Source organism: Haplochromis burtoni, unplaced genomic scaffold (assembly GCF_018398535.1).
Source record: "Haplochromis burtoni strain Fernald_Lab_line unplaced genomic scaffold, NCSU_Asbu1 Contig_59, whole genome shotgun sequence".
In the NCBI taxonomy this organism is placed as follows: domain Eukaryota; kingdom Metazoa; phylum Chordata; class Actinopteri; order Cichliformes; family Cichlidae; genus Haplochromis; species Haplochromis burtoni.
The window spans coordinates 891,061-909,263 of NW_024582420.1; the positions used below are offsets into that span (position 1 = coordinate 891,061).

The window sequence follows — 18,203 nt, forward strand, 5'->3', positions numbered from 1 at the left end:
TTACCAATATTCCACCTCGCTTTAGTGTACAAATGTCCTTTCTTTAATTCGTTCAAACGTACACCTTAGATAGCAGCTTCAAATGTTGGATATTAGTAATGCCATATTTAGTTTTGAGCACAGAGGTTTGATTTTATTATGTTTACTGCTGATGCTGACAATGAGAGTAGGGATATTTTTGTGCCATGCATATAGCCCACTGAAGGTCTCGTTGGCTAGAATCCAAACCTAGATTCCATATTACCATTTAACAACCTAAGTGGCGGAGAACTCTCCATTTAACTTCGCTCAGCCTCCACAGACATAGCTCAAAGGACGATTACATTAATATGTACTGTCATAACAAGGGCCAGCCAGAGGAAACTTTATTTGGCTTTTTGTTGACGTCTGATATGAGCGCTCTCTCTGCCACCCCCTACTGGTGAGCTGCATCACATTTTGAGCCTCCATGAATGCAGAAAACTGCAGCTGCACTGCTTCTCTGTATCCTGAAAGTTTCGAGCATGATTCACTCCTGACCACACCCCAGTGGGTGATGAAACGCAAATCTTTTGACAGGTGATGAAAAATACCTAACGTGACATCACAAATGTGGGCGTGGCATAAAGCAGACACACGGAAAGACTTGGTGAGCAGCAGCTTTTGTTCTTTTCTTAACACGGTAGACCCATTGTTTTCCTAAAATATTTTTTCTTCTTGTTTTTATTTCCTCAGCAACAGCAAAGTAATACCACATTATACTGTAGGATTCACTCATATGCCTGATTTATGGTCACACCGAAAAACACCATGGGCTTCACCCTGCCTCCCTTTATGCACTCTTTTATTAAATGTTTAATTGGCAGATTACTTTTTTGATCTTTGTAAAAAATAATAGCCTAAGGCTCATGCTCATGATAAACAAAACACATCCTTATCATCTTATCTAAAATGTTGAATGGCTGATTCATTGTCCTATGTGCTGAGGACGGGATAGTGTCATTCAGGTGGATTTTTCTGGAAGACCAGATCATTTATGATATTGTTCGTCTTCCCATTGTTTGTGTTGCAGAAGCCTCTGTATCTTTTTATTTATTTATGATATTAACTCACAGCATCATCATCAGGCTTCTGTGAAGGGTCCAAGCAGGGCAGTGAAGAAGCTGGCCCATCCTTCCTTCAACATCTTCAGATCTGGCTGTCTTCGCACTTACCTTCAGGCTGATGGAGGCGTGGTAAAATGAGGTGATTGTGTTCATTCATAAGGGATCGCTGGTGTTTTGAAGAAATTTTGTATATTCATTTTCTTGTTGTTTTTAATCTTTTTGCAGTATGTTCTAGAAATGTTTCATGTAACGAAGATGAGACGCTGAACATATTTTATTGTATTCCCACTAAAACCTTAAGCTATGGAATCCAGACTTGGCAGGCATGCATTGCAATGAGTTATTAGCTGCCTGAGGGAGAAAGTTGATTCTTTTAACCCAGGTGCCAAACCAGTTACGGAGATCGGCTTCTCCTTCTGATCACAGTGACTTTAGAGCTAGAAAAAATCAGTGGTGATTGTCCTATTGTGGAGGAGTTAAAGCTGGGATTACAGCACACTAATAACAAAACACTGGGTGTACGTTTTTAATGTACACAAATGTATGGGTGGTTGAATCCATCACTGTCAAGCTCAGGCAGTGTACCCACTTGTACTAGTCTGCACTTGAACGTGTAAGCGCTTTTCTTGTGTTAATAGGGTCTCGTAATTGTGCGACATCACACATGCCGCTGGAGCAAAAGCTCTGAACACCTGTGTATGAACACTAAAGATCCAAAGCACATAAACGTGTTTTGAAAAAATGTGCTGGTGGAGAGCAGGAAGCGGTTTAGGGGCACCTCCTCTCTCCTTCTCCAGTTTCTCTTCCTTCCTGAAGTAGCTGAATGACACCAGGAGCTGCTTTCTGTACTCTAACACTCGTTATCTTTCAGTGACCCAAAGCAAGGTCTCGTTTTCTTCTCTTAAAACATCACTTCTTGTTGCTCAGGATTTGAATTTCTGCTCTTTCATGCTTCGGACGTGTGGCGGTTTGTGCGCATGCATGTGTGCATATGTGCCTCCTCCCTCCTTGCCTGCAGACTGTCCGTATAATAAAGTTTACTCTGCCTAAAAATGCACCGTTGAAACTTTATCGACATTGATTTTGTTTTTCAGTTGCCTATAGTCATTTTTATTTCTTCAAATATTTCAGTTTAATATTGCAAACAACTTCACAACATACAAAATGAATAATATTAACCCAGAAACATGTCAATGAATAAATTTTATATATATATATATATATATTTATATAATTTTTTATATATATATCTTGTCCTCTGGTGGGGATAAAAAAATAAACAGCAAAGCTTTGACAACAGCACCTTGACATAGTATGTAATTCCAACATTACCTTGAGAAGTTTAGAACAGTAAACAGATAAATTACTTGAGAGGAAATTGTTTTCTGCTGAATATGTAAACGGAATGTTTTTTTTTAATAATTTTTTTTGGTCAGCATCATATCCTTTTTTTTCTGTAAGTGGAGAATTTATCGATTTACAATTGAAGCAGCATGCAAGCTTTTGAAGATGGAACTGTCCTCGCTCTCTCTCTGTCTCCCTCTTTGTCTCCCTCTCTGTCTCCCTCCTTGTCTCCCTCTCTGTCTCCCTCTTTGTCTCCCTCTTTGTCTCCCTCTTTGTCGCTCATTTCTTGCCTGTTAATTTTTTTTCCCTTCCTTTTCTAATTCTTGGCAACGTAAACAAATCACAATGTCTTGAGGAATGTGATATAGTAATTTAAACTGGGCGCAAATGACTGATCAGATTTTTTTTAATTGTTTACAAGGTCATGAATATGTTCAATAAATAGACTGTAGTATCACTTTTACTGTATAAACTTCATCTTTTTTTACATGCAGTCCATAAAATTTTCATTTGACGGAATAATTTACCCTGTTATGTATATATACAAATAGATATTTTCTCTTTATTCTCTTTTTTAAACTCTTCAATAAAATCTATACATTTTATACACTATCTCCCTCTTTTAATGGTCAATGTGCATACACATGAAGTGTCTATCCTTATAAACCGCCAGCCAATCTTCTTTTTGCTATCCATGGTAAGCGCTCGCACGTAGGACTGGGTTGTCCTGCATTGGGAATTATAATGCCGCTTGTCTATTCCTCTGCAGCCCTCCTTTGTGTACCCCATGGGGTTGCATTTGGTCTCATAAAAGTATTGCTTCAGTTGGCCATTGGGGACAGGGACCTTTTCCATGACGGTAACTTGCTGCCCAGACATGTCTATTGCAGTCTTTTTATCCACAGCTGTCACCCACTGGCTAATACTGTCACACACACTGAGCTCTCCACGTCGTGAGGGATCGGAGTGTCGCCGCACCCTCATGGACATATTAGCGGCATCCAGATAGTTTTTGTATTCCTCCAGGAGAAAGAGCAACGGCGGCTCCAAAGGCACTTGGTTGCTGATCATCACCCGTGAGTTGTACAGATCGACATCCTTGGCCTCCGTGGTGACCACAGAGGATGGGCCACCACCTCCCTGGCTCTTATCAGCCCCCTGTCCCAGCTGCGCCGCCTCGCCCTCCACCTCCAGCAACTCCTCTATCACTTGCTCAAACGTGTCTGTGAGCGAGGGCAGTTCCCCACGCTGGCCTGGGCCTCCACCGCTCTGGGGAGTCCCGTGGCCTCTTTCGGCCGTTGCAGCAGCGCCCAAGTAGCCTTCCGTCCGATGGCCCCGCATGCCCGGGGCATCTCTCAGGGGCGCAGCTCTCATGCAACTGAAGTATGAAATAACCATAGTAAGGAACAGGATGGTCATCACTCTTCTAACCTGGTGGAACTGGAGGGACGGGAGAGAGACACAGAAAGAAAACAAGAGGAGAGAGGAGGGTTGGGGGAGGGCGAGAGAACGAGATGGTCAGTCAAAGAGCATCTTCAACAAAGTTAGCTTATTTTTGATCCATAATGCACCATGTAAGCCTCTCCTCCTATTTCCACCCTCCACTCTTTGTTTTGCAAGCCAAAAAACTGGAGCCAGTAGCTTCGGAATAATCACAACATGTTTTTATTAAACTGATATTGGCACTGTGTCATCTGTGTTTTCAAATTGTTTGCAAACTGTAATCATTCTGTTCCTATGTGAGGTCTGGCTTAGATCTCTATTTGTTGGCAGCAATGCACAAAAGCTGTGCTGAGCATCAAAGCGGCTGCTTATTACAAAAGATAAGATTACACAAATAGATGTCGAAACATCCTAACAGCTTTTTGACTGGTCTGTTAAAAGGCCAATCATGGCTTTCTGTTGGAATAATTGCCTCTTTTTCTTTCTTTCTTTTTATTTGGCTGTACTAAAAGCTCACAGGTGCCCCCTGCTTTTGGGTAACGAAATTGAGGATTTTCATTCTTGCACTTCATCCTGTAGTTGTTGAATTCTTGTGGATGGATTTATGCCCGCCCCCCCCAACCCGCGTTACGAATACGCGACCGTGACGTTACCGTACAAACAAATCACCGGTATTAACACTTCGGGAACCTCCGGTGTGGACAGCACTACCTAACAGAGTCAGTGTGTTTGTGTCAGCGCTGGCAAACACTGATGCTCCAGTATTACTTTATTAAAAAGAGAAAACAAAAAAAAAACTGGTCAGTACTACACCTTGTAGTCATGAATGGGAACTATGGGTTTGTTGAGGGACACTGTTTGTTTTCGGCAGGTGGAAGGCGAGAGCACTGCGGGATGAATTAACAGGAAATTGAATGACAGAATGATTTGACATCCTGCCGTGCAAAGCACTGCTATCGAGGCTCTGGAGAACAACTCAAAGCACACGCAAAACCAAACTGAAACACTGTACATATATATTGTAAAATTACCTGAGCATGTGTGCGTCCCTTACCTCTGAGAAGCTCTAAGATTCACAGCAAATCAATGAATCCAAAGGACATAGATCTTAAAACACCCATAATTTTTTAAAAAAAGAAAAAAAAAATCTAGATCTTGCTTACCACAGGGGCTAATTTAAAAATAGCCCGGCCGAGGCTTTGACTGCACTCTGCATGTCCGAGCCTGACACAGGAAAACACGGCGAGAGCGAGCCTCTGCTCCAGCCTCCACTCACAGAATGGACACAAGGACCTTTACAGTATAAGGAGGAGCAAAACCCCACCTTAAAAGCATTTGTTTCATTCTTAATTGGTATCTGGGGCTGTGGCTGCAATTAACCGACACCACGGTGACTGCCATAGAGATATCTCGTCTAAAAATAGACGTGCTGGGAGTCTCACAGTCTCTATTCAGAATATCACATCCTTCTTCTTAATGAGCCACTCATTCCCTGAGCTCAGTGACGTGCTCCTCCGGAGTGTGTGAGTGTGCGTGTTAGAGGGAGGGCATGGGGAGGGGCTGGCTTGTATGTGTTTTGCAGTGAGGTGGTGATGGTGGTGCTGGTGGTGGGGTGGGTATTTTTCCTCTTACCAACTACAATGGGGACAAAGCCAAGAATAAAGAGCTAATTGTCAACTCGGATATTGTTAACAAAATTCCATTTATGGCTCATTAACCCTTCAGTTTTGTGAAGGTTGTGGTTAATGATATCTGAAATGATATCTGAAATGATATCTGCGAGGCTTCCCAGCACTGAGAATCGTGTAGGTTTTTACGGGATCGAGGCCAGTCACGAGCTTTATGTGTAGGATGCATTTAGGCTGATATTATTATCAGCATCGCGCTCAAATGGTTCCACTTCCACAAGAGGGAAATGAAGGCAGAGGGCTGATTACTGTTAGGCGTCAAACTTCATGCTGGAAATGGTGCAGACGAAGAGTGCTGCATCTTCCGTAACAGACCACAGGGGTAATATTGCAGTAGCAGGGGGTGGAGAGAGTGCCAGCGTCATTTCGCAGCATAACAACCACAGATGACGTCTCTTCCAGGTCTCCATAGGGGAGAGAATGGAGAGAAGGGGTGGGGTGGAGGAGAGGGGGGGAGAGGTTGCTGGGGGTAATGCCACTCAACAGTGTGCAATTGCAGAGCCATTCCCCCGTGTATCGTCACACCGGGAACAACAGATGATTTTATTTCTATCTCGCTGATTTCCTGTTTCCATCAGTACAATCAATATGGCTTATGCTCTCAATCAACATCCTGTTAAAATGCGATAAAGCCAATGAATCATTTAATTGCTGTGGGACCGGCGGAGGATCTCTGGCTTATATCTGTGAGAGGCTAAATGTGACAACATCCAGTGTCTGAAGATTTTATGCGGATTTCACAGTTAATAAAAAAGCAGCCCGAGCATTAACAGAATGAGCAATGAATAATAAAGCAAGGGATGGATTACATATGGAAGAATAAGACCCCCCACACACACACACACACACTCCTTTGGAGCTTCTAGTTCTCAGCTTTGTGGCAACTTGTGCTTGAGAAAGGTGCAGTTTCCTCTGAGCTGACTGTTTAAAGAATGCACAGCCATCTAAACATGACATGCTGAGAACTGAGCTAATAACATGAACGAGGGAAAATAAAGCCCACAATAACTGCTGCTCAAACATGCCTTTATTCATGACAGCACGCCTAGAGCGTGAAACACCCCGAACAATAGCAGCAGGTGAGTGTATGGACTCTGTCTTCTGTTTAGCTCCAGATGACCACCTGTTCATCTGCTTTGAGAGCACGGCTGTATGGCAGGGATATGTAACTTACCCTTGCAGTTATTCTTTGTGCCAGGTGGGGATTAAAGTGATAAATGCCTCCTCTGACAGACGCTGAAAAGTTTCCCTAAAGCATGAAAGGACTAGCGTGGCTAGTGTTATTACACACTACAGTAACGTTCCCAGCCTCCACGCACATGTCTGCACACTTTATGGGTTCATCTTTACTAACGGCAGGCGTGATATCTTATAAACCACTGCATGGGGAAAAAAACACATCAAGAGAGGAGATCTGAAGTGTGGTTACCACATTTGAATGGAAATGTGCGACCCCATGGCAACATTTGTTCTCTGCCTCTGTCTCTGCTCCCTCATAGGCACCCATCTTTGTTAAATTCCTCAAGAATACGGTTTACCTGGCAACATGTTTTATCACACTCAATAAATGGTAAATGGTCTGTATTTATATAGCGCTTTACTAGTCCCTAAGGACCCCAAAGCGCTTTACATATCCAGTCATCCACCCACACATTCACACACTGGTGATGGCAAGCTACATTGTAGCCACAGCCACCCTGGGGCGCACTGACAGAGGCGAGGCTGCCGGACACTGGCGCCACCGGGCCCTCTGACCACCACCAGTAGGCAACGGGTGAAGTTCTTGCCCAAGGACACAACGACCGAGACTGTCCAAGCCGGGCTCGAACCGGCAACCTTCCGATTACAAGGCGAACTCCCAACTCTTGAGCCACAATCGCCCAATAAGTATAACACACAAAGCCAAATGTTCCGTTTGAGAGCAGGAAAAGTACAGCAAATATTATCAAAATGGCTACCATAGGACCCCTTGTGCACTACAATGCAGCACTTAAAGAAAAAAAACAAACAGGCATTTAGACTTAATTGTGTTGTCTGCAGTAATGGCTGACACATGTGGAAGCTTGCTAACTGAGATCTGTTTTCAATCTGATGCAGCATCAGAGCACGTTTTACTAATACATGAGCATCACTGAGGATTATACCTGGCCGCCAGGCCAACCCCAGCCACTGCCACAGAAAGCCCAGCATTCAAATACCTGCTGAGTGATTTATGCTACCCAAAAGAGCTGTTAACTCCCTCCCACACTGCGTGCAGCAGTGGGCACTTTAGAGGATACAACAGCAACATACAGCATGGTGAAATCCTTACTGATGTGCTTAGGTTCTTGTAAGCTTAGCGAAGAAATCCTCATTTTAACCCATGAATGACCAACAGACCTGCGGCTGCACACTGACAGCGCTGCTGTGCCCAGCTTTGTACACTAGATGGCATATGAGACCGTCAAATAGTCTGAGCTCGTTTTCTTCCACCCTTTCTCCACCTTTCTCTCCTGTTTTTCCTTCCTCCCCATGATAGATAGATAGATAGATAGATAGATAGATAGATAGATAGATAGATAGATAGATAGATAGATAGATAGATAGATAGATAGATAGGACAGACATTGTCTTTTCCAGGGCATAGTCATACAAGACATCTATAAAGTTAAGTTGGATGTTGTTTAGTTACAAGAATGGTTCATCAAAAAAATTCGTCATTAAACCATCTATTAATCTGAGATTACTTCTTGAACCACATATTTTCACATCGCAAATGAGCCAGTTTCCTCCCACTTTGTTTGAATCCATAATTATTGTGAGGTTTTGGGTTTTTTCAACACGAGCACGCCACCGCCAAAAAAAAAAAAAAAAAAAACCCACAGTTTGTGCCACCGGCTAGGCGATTTAGTCTCGTTTCCTATAAGTCTTATTGAGTCATCAGTTTTTCCCTCACAAAACAACATACACAAAAACTGTCTGGAGTGTTTCTGTCTCTTTTCTCACAGAGGAGGAGGTGGAGAAGGAGGAGGGTCCAAGCTTGGACGAACAAATGCAGACAAACAGCCGGAGGAGAGAGTTTATTGAGCAATTTATGTGCGTAAAGTTTCCTTAAAAACAGCCACACAGATGCACACTGGACGGCTTCCACTTTGCTAGCTATGGAGAAATGCCTACCTATATGTACCACTGGCTGCTCCAATAATGTAACCACAGACCTTTTTCCCCCCTTCTTCTTCTTCTTCTTCTTCTTCTTCTTCTTCTTCTTCTCGAGATTACATCTGCTGAGCTCGTGCTCCCCACTGGAAACCCAATCAACATAATAACTCCGTTTTTTATTAATGAACACGAGGATAAGGTTACACATATCCCCTCTCGGGCTGCTGCGCTGTCTGTTCGCAGGATAACCGGGCTGTGACACTCCACATTGAGAGCCGTGGCTGACAGGCGGCACCCCTCCACTGGCCCCCCTCACCCCCGTCCCCCCCGCCCCCCCCCCCCCAACACCCCACAACACCACGTCCCCCCTAGGCCGGCATCAAACACGGCGAAAGTGCTTAAAACAAGTTATCAGAAAGAAACAGACACATACCTTTTAGTGCCCAGTCGTAAAACAGACCATTCAACAGGACGGTAGTGTCATCTGGGATGTTTTGGACAACTCCCCGAGTAATTACTTAAGCGGTATTTCTGACCCCCCTTCCCCCCCCCAAAAAAACACTCCTCTCTCCCGACAAGCTTCAGGATATCTCTTCAGCTTTGGAGCAAATAGATTAAATTATTGATAGTGGAAATTGCATGGCTGAGGTAATGCACTCCCATGGCTGCACGGCTCCTTTGGAGATCGCCTGAAACTGAAGTTGTCGCATGCCGAGACGCCGCCGCCGCAGCACCACCACGGAGATGAGAGACCTCTGGAGCTGAAATGAGGAGCCTCTTTGCAACTACAGTAACTTTACTACAGAATGACGCTGCAACATGTGACCTGCCGCTGGCTGACTGCCTGGTCGCATCCAAACTCCTGTTTAAAAAGCCCCGAGGCGGAACTATTAATGCGCGTTCAGTGTGCATTATGTATTATTATTGTTTATCTGCATAAGCCGTAGCCTGCAAAGGAAGCCTCCTTCTTCCGTATTTTTTTTGTACTCAGCCTAAAAGAGGTGGCATTTTTTTTAGAAGGTTTTGCGTAACAGCGCGTCTCCACCAAGTCGTGATACGCTGCGTGCCATTTACAGATGGCCTATTTGTGTAAAATTAGACATCGGAAAAATTTAAAATAAGCATTTTCTGTTACGGGTCTCGAAATAGTGTCGAGACTGGGTAAGTTATATCAAAGAAAGCTTAAGTATTTGTGTGAAGGAGCCATTTGCGTGCCCCTTTCACATCATTTAATCCATCTTGTGTTAGTATCCCTGATATAACATATGAAGAACCCTCTCATTTTCTTATATAAACTAGATTTTGGTTGTAATTCTGATGCTATATACACAGAATAAACCCAAATCCAGTATAGGATTATCATCTTATAATTTAGCTGCTGTAAAATGGCAGTGTTGGATGCTAACAGGCACAGGAGGGAGGTAAAGATGAGAACTTATTGAAAGCAGTTCTCCTCCTTGCTTTTAAAGTGAGCCATCTCTACAACAGATGGATGGCTCCCCTGCAAGGTGCTCTGCAGTGTAGTAGCCAGCTTTCATGGGTTATTATTCCCAAAATGTTAACCTAAGCAAACCACATCATTACAGGGAAATCTTGGACCGCGAGGCTGATTTTGATATTGTTTCTCCCCTTGGTTCACTTTCTTTGATGAGGCAGAATTCAAGTGAAGATGTCAGCCGAGGCACAACCTTTCAATGGGTGATGAACGTTTGGAAATTCCACCTCTGATGAATACGAGAGCGAGCATAATGGAGAAACAGAAGCTCATTATCCTTGTGACTTGGCCTCGGTCCAGTGCAAAGATTTATTGTGATGTGTTGGCTATATTGCCATAATGATTCTTCCCTGCACAAGCTTATGAACTGGAGAGCTCATGTTTGGCATGTAGCTGTATGGGAGTGGATGCTCACACCTGCTTAATGAGTCACTCCCACCTCCAACACCCAGGGAAATGCCAAGATAGATATAGCCCTCCCCGAAGGCTCACAGGAGGTGAGGGCAAACTCTAGATGACAAAGAGTTGCATCAGCAATCACTGAGCGACATGACTCCAAAGAGGATAAAAAAAATGCACACTGCACAAGGGGGCTGTTCCAAACAAGTAATTCATAAATACATCACCTGGCATCTCATTAGAGGAGCAAAAAACAACAACATGGTCTCTCTCATTTCTGCAAATACAGCACAACTGAAGGTGGTTTATCAAGAGAAGTTGTATGGCTTGCACGTGTTTGAGGCTGGATTTCTGAATGAAATCCACACAATGCCTAATATCTGCAAGGAAATAAGGGGTAGTGGGGAGTATTAGAAGCCCTTTGACTCCTCCAGTTGAGGACCAGACTGAAGCATGACATTGTTGACCTAATACAAGTCACCCATGAGGTCGATTTGAAAACCACTAAACCATCATTGGATCTTGTTGAGGTTTGAGATCTCTGAAGATGAAATCTTCTTTTGATGTCATATGGCAACTTTTCATATGCTTTAGTGATCAGAATGACAGGCGAACACATGTAATTTGAAGTAGCAGTTGGGTAGTTCTCTCCTTATATCTTCCCAGCTCACTACCCTTTTTGCTGTTTGGGCTGCAGGAAGAAGAAGAAGAAGAAGAAGAAGAAGAAGAAGAAGAAGAAGAAGAAGAAGAAGAAACAACCACAAGACCTGACAACACGACCCACTTGTATAACCTTTCAAAGCTTCTCTCGCCAAATGCAACACGAATGCTGACAGGTCCACACTGCCGAAAGCTTCACTTAACAAGTAGAATTATGCCTCCTTGCATGAGAGAAGGGGACCATGTAACACAGGCGAAATGACTTTTGCGAAATGTCATTTTCACCGGGGATAAAGCAAGGCGATGAGGGTATTTTGATCAAAGGGAAATTGCATTGCTCCTCAAGGAGGCAACTGAGAAAACATTTCTTTGGATGGAGGTTGTGTGACGTCAAAGGAGACGAGGAGTGAGCTGAGTGAAAACTCTAAATTGATAAAGTCAGTGCAGGGCCTTTTTTGAAAAAGAAATAATCAGATGCTGGTGTGAGGAGTTAATGTCATCCCTCCTGTGATGACAATAACCTTTAATGTGATCATGAAGCAGACAGCAGACTGGGTTTCTAAGGATCATATATGGCCTATAGACTCCTCCTTCCCACACCCTCATTCAGCTGATACATTATTTCTATAGTGGCAGACTGCAAGTCACTCCATAGCCTGTGAAGCCTCTGTCTGTTTTCTTGCCTTCTGCCCCCCCAACACCACCCTCCCCCATCACTAATGTTTGCTTCACTGCTTATAATAAAATATTTTCTATTTTAAAAAAGAAAGCAGAATTTAAAAAAATGCTAAGCAAGAGAGGATGCACAAAATTAAAACCCTGCCTTGATTTGCTATAGAGCGATTTCCTGCCACCATATGGAAGCAAAAACGCAATTTTCAGAATAAAGCCCTGAAATTAGATACTTTAAATCAACCTTACGGGCCAAAGCCGGCTCACTTTCCGTCTAACTGGCACTCAGGAAACAGCATTTAAAAAAGCTGTTTTGATGGCTTCTGGAAGCTGTCTGAAATCACTGATGTGCTGCATGTTCACATACTGCTGGGAGACACACGTGAATGGTTTGCCGGAATCGTCGAGCATTTCCTGTCACGCCGCGCCATGCATCCTTGTTGTCCCGCAGTGGTCCGTCATATAAGATCTCTTTACAGTAAGAATATTCCAACTATGTATTAATAACTCATCGTGGGCTTCATCGCTGCGAAACCACAGTCACGCTGCTGAATGACGAATAACTGGTAATTAAATGTTCGGAATAAAGGTTCAAGGCTTCGCCTCCTGCCAGAACTTGTTTAAACAAGCCTCTTAATTGGATGAAGGTGCCAGTGATGAAGATGACGATGATGTGGTGACTAAAGCAAGAGCAGCAGCGGGGACAGCGACGGTGGCGGCGGGCGATGTAGCCTACATTTTCATAATGATTAAGATGATTAATTTTCAATCTAAATATATCGTGACGTCCGCCTCTCTGCGGAGCCCAGATTTTCGAGATCTATACACCCCCTGCCCCCAATAAAAGAAAAATAATAATCAATAGCCTATTTATAATTTATATCAGACATCAAGCGATTGCATTTCATGAATGAAAGCGGGGGGTGGAAAAAAATCCGAAATCCGAGTTTTACTGGGGGACAAACGTCGCCCATGTCTATATAGGGAAAATGGCATTTAAATCCGGATTTTTCCACAAAGTGCAGAATTAATGGCGTCGGGGTAAAACAAAAAAGAAAAAGGAAAAAAAAGGAGAAAAAAACCGACACACAAAGACCAACAATTACATGATGGAGAAAAAATAGTAGCTGCACGAAACAATCTAACACGTTAATAATGCTATCTTTATTTCCACCCAGGGCGTTTCTTTTTCTTTTTCCCCCGTTTAATTTAAAAAAGGCCCATCCGAAAGAATTTCATCGGATTTTTTTTTGCAAAGAAACCTACCATCAGGTTTGTTTTTGACGCCCACCCCAACTCTGCAGAGCTGAGAGTGCAGAGAGAGAGGGGAGATTCTCGGTAAAGATAACACACGCGGAGACGCACGCACACAGGCGCGAGCGCACGCAGGCGCACGCCCGCACACAAACACGCGCAGCCCCATTTATGGACTGATCCGCTGACGTACATTGCAGAAAAGTGCTATAAAAAAACCTTCATACATACAAAGTGTGTCGTGCCACCCCACAGACCCCTCCTAACCCGCCTCCGCTCATCCCTCCTCCTCCACCCAACACGCCCACGCCCACACCATCTAATCCCACGTCTCGATGGAAAAAACAAAAAACAAAACATAAATAAATTAGAAAATAAAAATAAAGCCACGGCCAGAAAATAGAAATAGAAAAAAATGCTTACGTTTATAAACAGTGCAGTCGGAGGGGAAAAAAGATGGTGCAGTAGAAAAGAAAAGAAAAGAAAAAAGGTGAGACAATGATAGCATCTGTGAATTAAAAAAAAACATAAGGCCAAAAATTTCTTTAAACTGTCACAATTCCCCCGATCTGTCATCCAATGAACCCTTCCTTTCGTTTCGTTCGGCAAATTAATGATTGGTCGTAATTTGTGCAATCAGCGGGTTTTGTGGCACTGATGCCTGGAATGTGGCTATTAAAGTCGCGTCGCTGCCTTTATTAAAGGAGCATTTTTATGAATGTCGGGTTAGCCTAATAAGTAATGTGATCTATTTGGGTTTCAGCGTCTCATAAAATGAGGAGTAATAGGTCATAATATGCGGAAACCGATCTGGGCGCATTACATTGCTGGGTTAAAATTACGGAAAACGCCAGCAGAAGAAGAAGAAAAAAAGGAGGGGGGTGTCCCATAATTCAAATGTAATTAGGGATTTACTGGATACTTTCATATTGGAAGTATTTATTTGAAATCGCAGCCCCCTGCACGAGGAGTCTTGATTAAAACAGGACTGCCAGTGGGCGTTGGGGCTTTTCTCTTCCCATGCTGTTGTTTTGCCATGCAATTGCTTCGACTTGGATCAGAAATCTTAAATCTTTGACCAAAGGGGGTGTGAGTGAGAGAGCCGGGGGGGGGTAGACAATATCCACTGCTTCTGCATTGGTGCGAGACTAATTTTTTAAGGCTACAAGTCCTTCAGGAGTGCACAGAAATAAAATCCCAGGGCAGTTTTGGGTGATGATCATGTAAATCAAATTGGCGAGATGAGTGATGCTGATTGCTTTAATTTTAAATTACACAAAAAGAAGAAGAAGAAGAAAAGAAAGCAAGCGAGAAAGAAAGAACGAAAGAAAGAAGCGATGCTTCCCGAGCAATTTCCTCTCAAGCCATCTTATCTCTCACCATAACGTTCAGCCATAACATCTGTCAGAGGATGGACTTTGACCACGCCCATCTTTATTGTAATTTCACACAAGAATAAAGCGAACAATTTGTACACAGTAAATGAGCCTCGCTTTGGCAGCAAATCACACGAGTCTAAAAGGGGCGAGGAATTATTTATTCTACCCCCACCGCCCTTCGCTTTTTTCCTTACATTTAAGGCTTTATTTATCTTTTATTATCACTAATATTTTTATTCATTCGTAGCCTGCAGTCTGACAGGTCGACACAGAGCCGTGTACGGACAAAGAGGAGGAGGAGGGGAGGAGGAGGGGGGTAGGGTAGCAGGTGAAGTGAAAAGCACCTTATGAATGAAACCGTGGAGCGGTCGTAGTAAAAACACAAGTGATTTGAAGGCGATGACGGGCGGGGGGCTAATGGAGGAAAAGGGGGTGCTGGCGCGGGAGGGGGAGGGGGGGGGAGTAGGGCTATTTTTGGTCGATAACAAAATCCGGAGGGTTTGACATCAAGACAAAACATGAATGCAGCAGACCAAACAAGAAAAATAAGCACAGATAGACAGATAGGTAGATATTTTATGATGTGCACGAGCATCAGTATTCCAGTTCGTGCTGAAAGTATCACTGCAGCGTCTTAAGTCCCATATTGGGAGCATGATTAGGCACAACGCAACGATTACGCAAATTGTGTTGCAGCAGTGTTCGGAAACTCCAAAAAACGCTTCACAAAGCTCCCCGCATGAACGTGCACGCACCTATATTATATTTAAAAAAAGAAAAAAAGCTTAAAAATAACAATAAGTTCAGGATTGTTTTTTAAGAAAGAAAGAAAGAAAGAAGGATATGCTCCGCCGGGTCTTGGCCACCTGGATCGTGCTTCATTTCGGACTTATTTCGGTTATTCATGTCCACAATGAACACACTGCAAAAGACGAAGGGCTGCATGCTGTAGTTTTAAGTTCAATTCGGAAAAAAGCCAGCCGAAGCCTCGTGAAAAAAGCCGACAGGAAGAAAGGATTCACACAAAAAACAATGGATTGTGCTCTTACCTTTATAAGGGCTGACAACCACTATGTGCGTGGTTAGATCTCCGCGACCAAGACTTGCATGTCCCAAAGTTTAACGCAGTGTGGGGGGGCTTATAGGTACCGAGAATGTGATGTGCAAAAGACCAGACGCCCTAACATTTCAACTTTCACAGTGCTCTACAAAAAAAGGGGAAAAAAAGAAAAAAAAACACATCTGAAGCACGAGCTCTTTTAATGGCAAGCGCTTTTCTTTTACCCCCTTTTTTAAAATGTTTTCTCTCTCTCTCTTGCTCTCTCCCTCTCTTTCTTTTTAGAATCCGGTTTATTTTCCGTTTACAGACCACAGGCTCCTTCAGAATAAGCTTACCAAAAGTTGAAAAAACAATCCCAGGTTTGGCAAAGGGGGGCTGGGAAAAGAGAGAAAGAGAGTTGGCGTCCACTCGGCGTTTTAGTCCATGCACGACTCCGGTGCCTCTGTCCAACGTGCTGAAAGCATAACACAGCCAGGGTAACTATGAGGGGCAAAGAAAATAGCTATATACTTTTTTTTTGAGTGCCCACTTTAAACAGCTCTTTTTCACCCCCCTACTCAGCTTGCTTCCTCGCGTCTTGTCACGTGTATTTTCCCACCCCTTGCCAAACCAGTCCTCTTAATATTTGATCACATTTTGGTCGGACATTTCCTCCCAGATAAACAGCACCTATACACCACAAACGCCGGCTCAGTTCGCTTGCCACAGAAAGGCTACACTCTTACGCCAAATTGTAACCGGCAGCGCTGATACTGTGCCCCATTGTTCTTAATGTCATGCTTATGACAAGTGTGACAGCCAAGTGGCACATGTTGCTTATGTTATTTAAACAAGCATGGCCACCGCTCGCAAAAGGCAACATAAATGCATGCATAAAATATAAACCCTTCTCTGCCAGCACTCAGCCCTCCAAGGCAGCCTGTACAGCCCACATCACATCCACACACAGCGCGCAGACACAATGTAATATTTCCTTACCCCTCTCACTGTACCGGCATATCCTGAGCAGAGAAATGCCACACAATCCTTTCTCACACAGGCTTTGTCAACATCAGCCTCATCAGACATGGGTCTCGATACTGAGTTTCTCAAGTAGAGTCCAACCCTTCCAGCAATGCGTTGCCAGACTAAACAGCAAGCACGACTATTTGCTGGTAATCATCCCTTATATGCTGTGTGTTTCCATTGCTACTTACCATTTTCCCCTACGCTGTCCTGGAGATAGAAGTGTCTTAATATCCACTCACTCCAACAGATGCTGGTAGGTAATGTGTCTTGTTTGAAGTCATCATATGAGAACTTCTGCTGTGCTCAGTAGATCGCCCACCACTTCGCTGACTTATGAATCTAATAACCCTTTGCAATATCGGCGTGCTTAAACTCTGTTAGGCAACACCTTGGTGGCTCTACAGTAAAGACAAATATCAACAAGGCTGGCTTGTCAGAAAAGCTTGTACAGATATACGTAACACCCTCGCCAGGACAACGCCATTAGGGGGTCTTACGTGATTGAAATAAGCGACGGCAATACAAGTTTATGGGGGGCACTCGCTCCTGACTGATCGCCTCGTTCACCGCCTCAAATCTTTAAATCCGCATCGAGGAACAACGAAAGAGACATAAAAACTTCTGAGACATTTCTCGATTCACGTGTTTGTGTAATAGACTGTTAACTCCCTCTTTGGCGAAGGGCCATGGGCCTATTACGCATACGCACAACTGGTCATTTAGATTGTTCTTACGGGCGATGCGCAGCGGGCTTTTTGTCTTTCTTTCTTTTTCCCCCCTCACAAAACAAATAGACATTTACAGCGCCCCGGTGTCTGCTTGTCAAGTTCTAGAGGAACTTGTTGCTGCTCAAAACGAAACCCCCCGCCGCCCTTTTCTTCCTCCCTTTCCTTCTTTCTTCCCCCTTTTCTGCTGGACCACACTCCGTCTCTCTCATATATATATTTACATATATATACACATATATACTTACACTGTCAAACTCTGCTGAAGTGCTGCGTTTCCCCCCTTCAGGACAGAAATAAATGTGAAAAAAGTTAATCCACGTCCTCCGGAAGCGTTATTACACCGAGAGAAGCGACCACAGTGCGTGAAGTCACGGATGATACTTTTCGATCAGGAATATCTGGAAGTTCAAAGGCGAAATCTGTTTTCAGTAAAATTCCATCAGTTACACTGCCAACACTCAGCCATCTGATTGTTATGCAGTGACGAAGCGCCGTACTTGCAAGTGAAGCCCCAAATGTACTAAGTAACATGAGTAATAGGTGATGCCTGACTCTTTGCCAGCATCCCAAACTTTTTGAGTGCGTGTGTAAGAAAAGTGTCATTCTGTGCTATGATCTTTTTTTTCGCCTTTTTTTTTGGTCATAGCTTATGGAAATAACGCTGCATGGGTGGCGCGCTATTGGAACCTGTAGGCGTGCTTCTTCAAAAAAGAAAAAAGAAAAAAAGAGACAATAGCACCAATCTAACAAATCTTTGGACTTTTCTCTGGAAACAAACAACAAAAGCATTAAATCCCCCCCCCCACCAAAAAAAAAGCTGCTCATCAAAGTGTTTCAGGTACCTGGATGC

General features: G+C 43.6%; 1 protein-coding gene across 8 annotated transcripts; it reads right to left on the reverse strand.

Annotated features, from left to right (window-relative positions):
• Positions 1-23: 23 nt before the first annotated feature.
• On the reverse strand, positions 24-17,863 carry bdnf (brain-derived neurotrophic factor). 8 transcript variants are annotated; one of them, XM_042221009.1, is made up of 3 exons: positions 17,599-17,862; positions 15,607-16,071; positions 24-3,869 (listed from the first exon to the last, which is right to left on the reverse strand). In XM_042221009.1, exon 3 carries the CDS (start codon positions 3,846-3,848, stop codon positions 3,039-3,041), a length of 810 nt encoding a protein of 269 aa, XP_042076943.1. In that variant the 5' UTR covers positions 3,849-3,869; positions 15,607-16,071; positions 17,599-17,862; the 3' UTR covers positions 24-3,038. The 8 variants fall into 8 exon arrangements, with proteins under 8 accessions (XP_042076943.1, XP_005937270.1, XP_042076942.1 ...); XM_005937208.3 differs by lacking the exon at positions 17,599-17,862 and adding an exon at positions 16,814-17,266 and having other exon boundaries at positions 15,953-16,071; XM_042221008.1 differs by lacking the exon at positions 17,599-17,862 and adding an exon at positions 16,814-17,265.
• Positions 17,864-18,203: the final 340 nt, after the last annotated feature.

Bases quoted from the DNA above. Each gene is read 5' to 3' on its own strand.
- bdnf (XM_005937203.3), bottom strand. From the start codon at position 16,685: ATGTCTGATGAGGCTGATGTTGACAAAGCCTGTGTGAGAAAGGATTGT. The intron at 3,870-16,595 runs GTAAGGAAATAT...CCGTCCCTCCAG, and splicing joins ATGCCGGTACAGTGAGAGGG to TTCCACCAGGTTAGAAGAGT.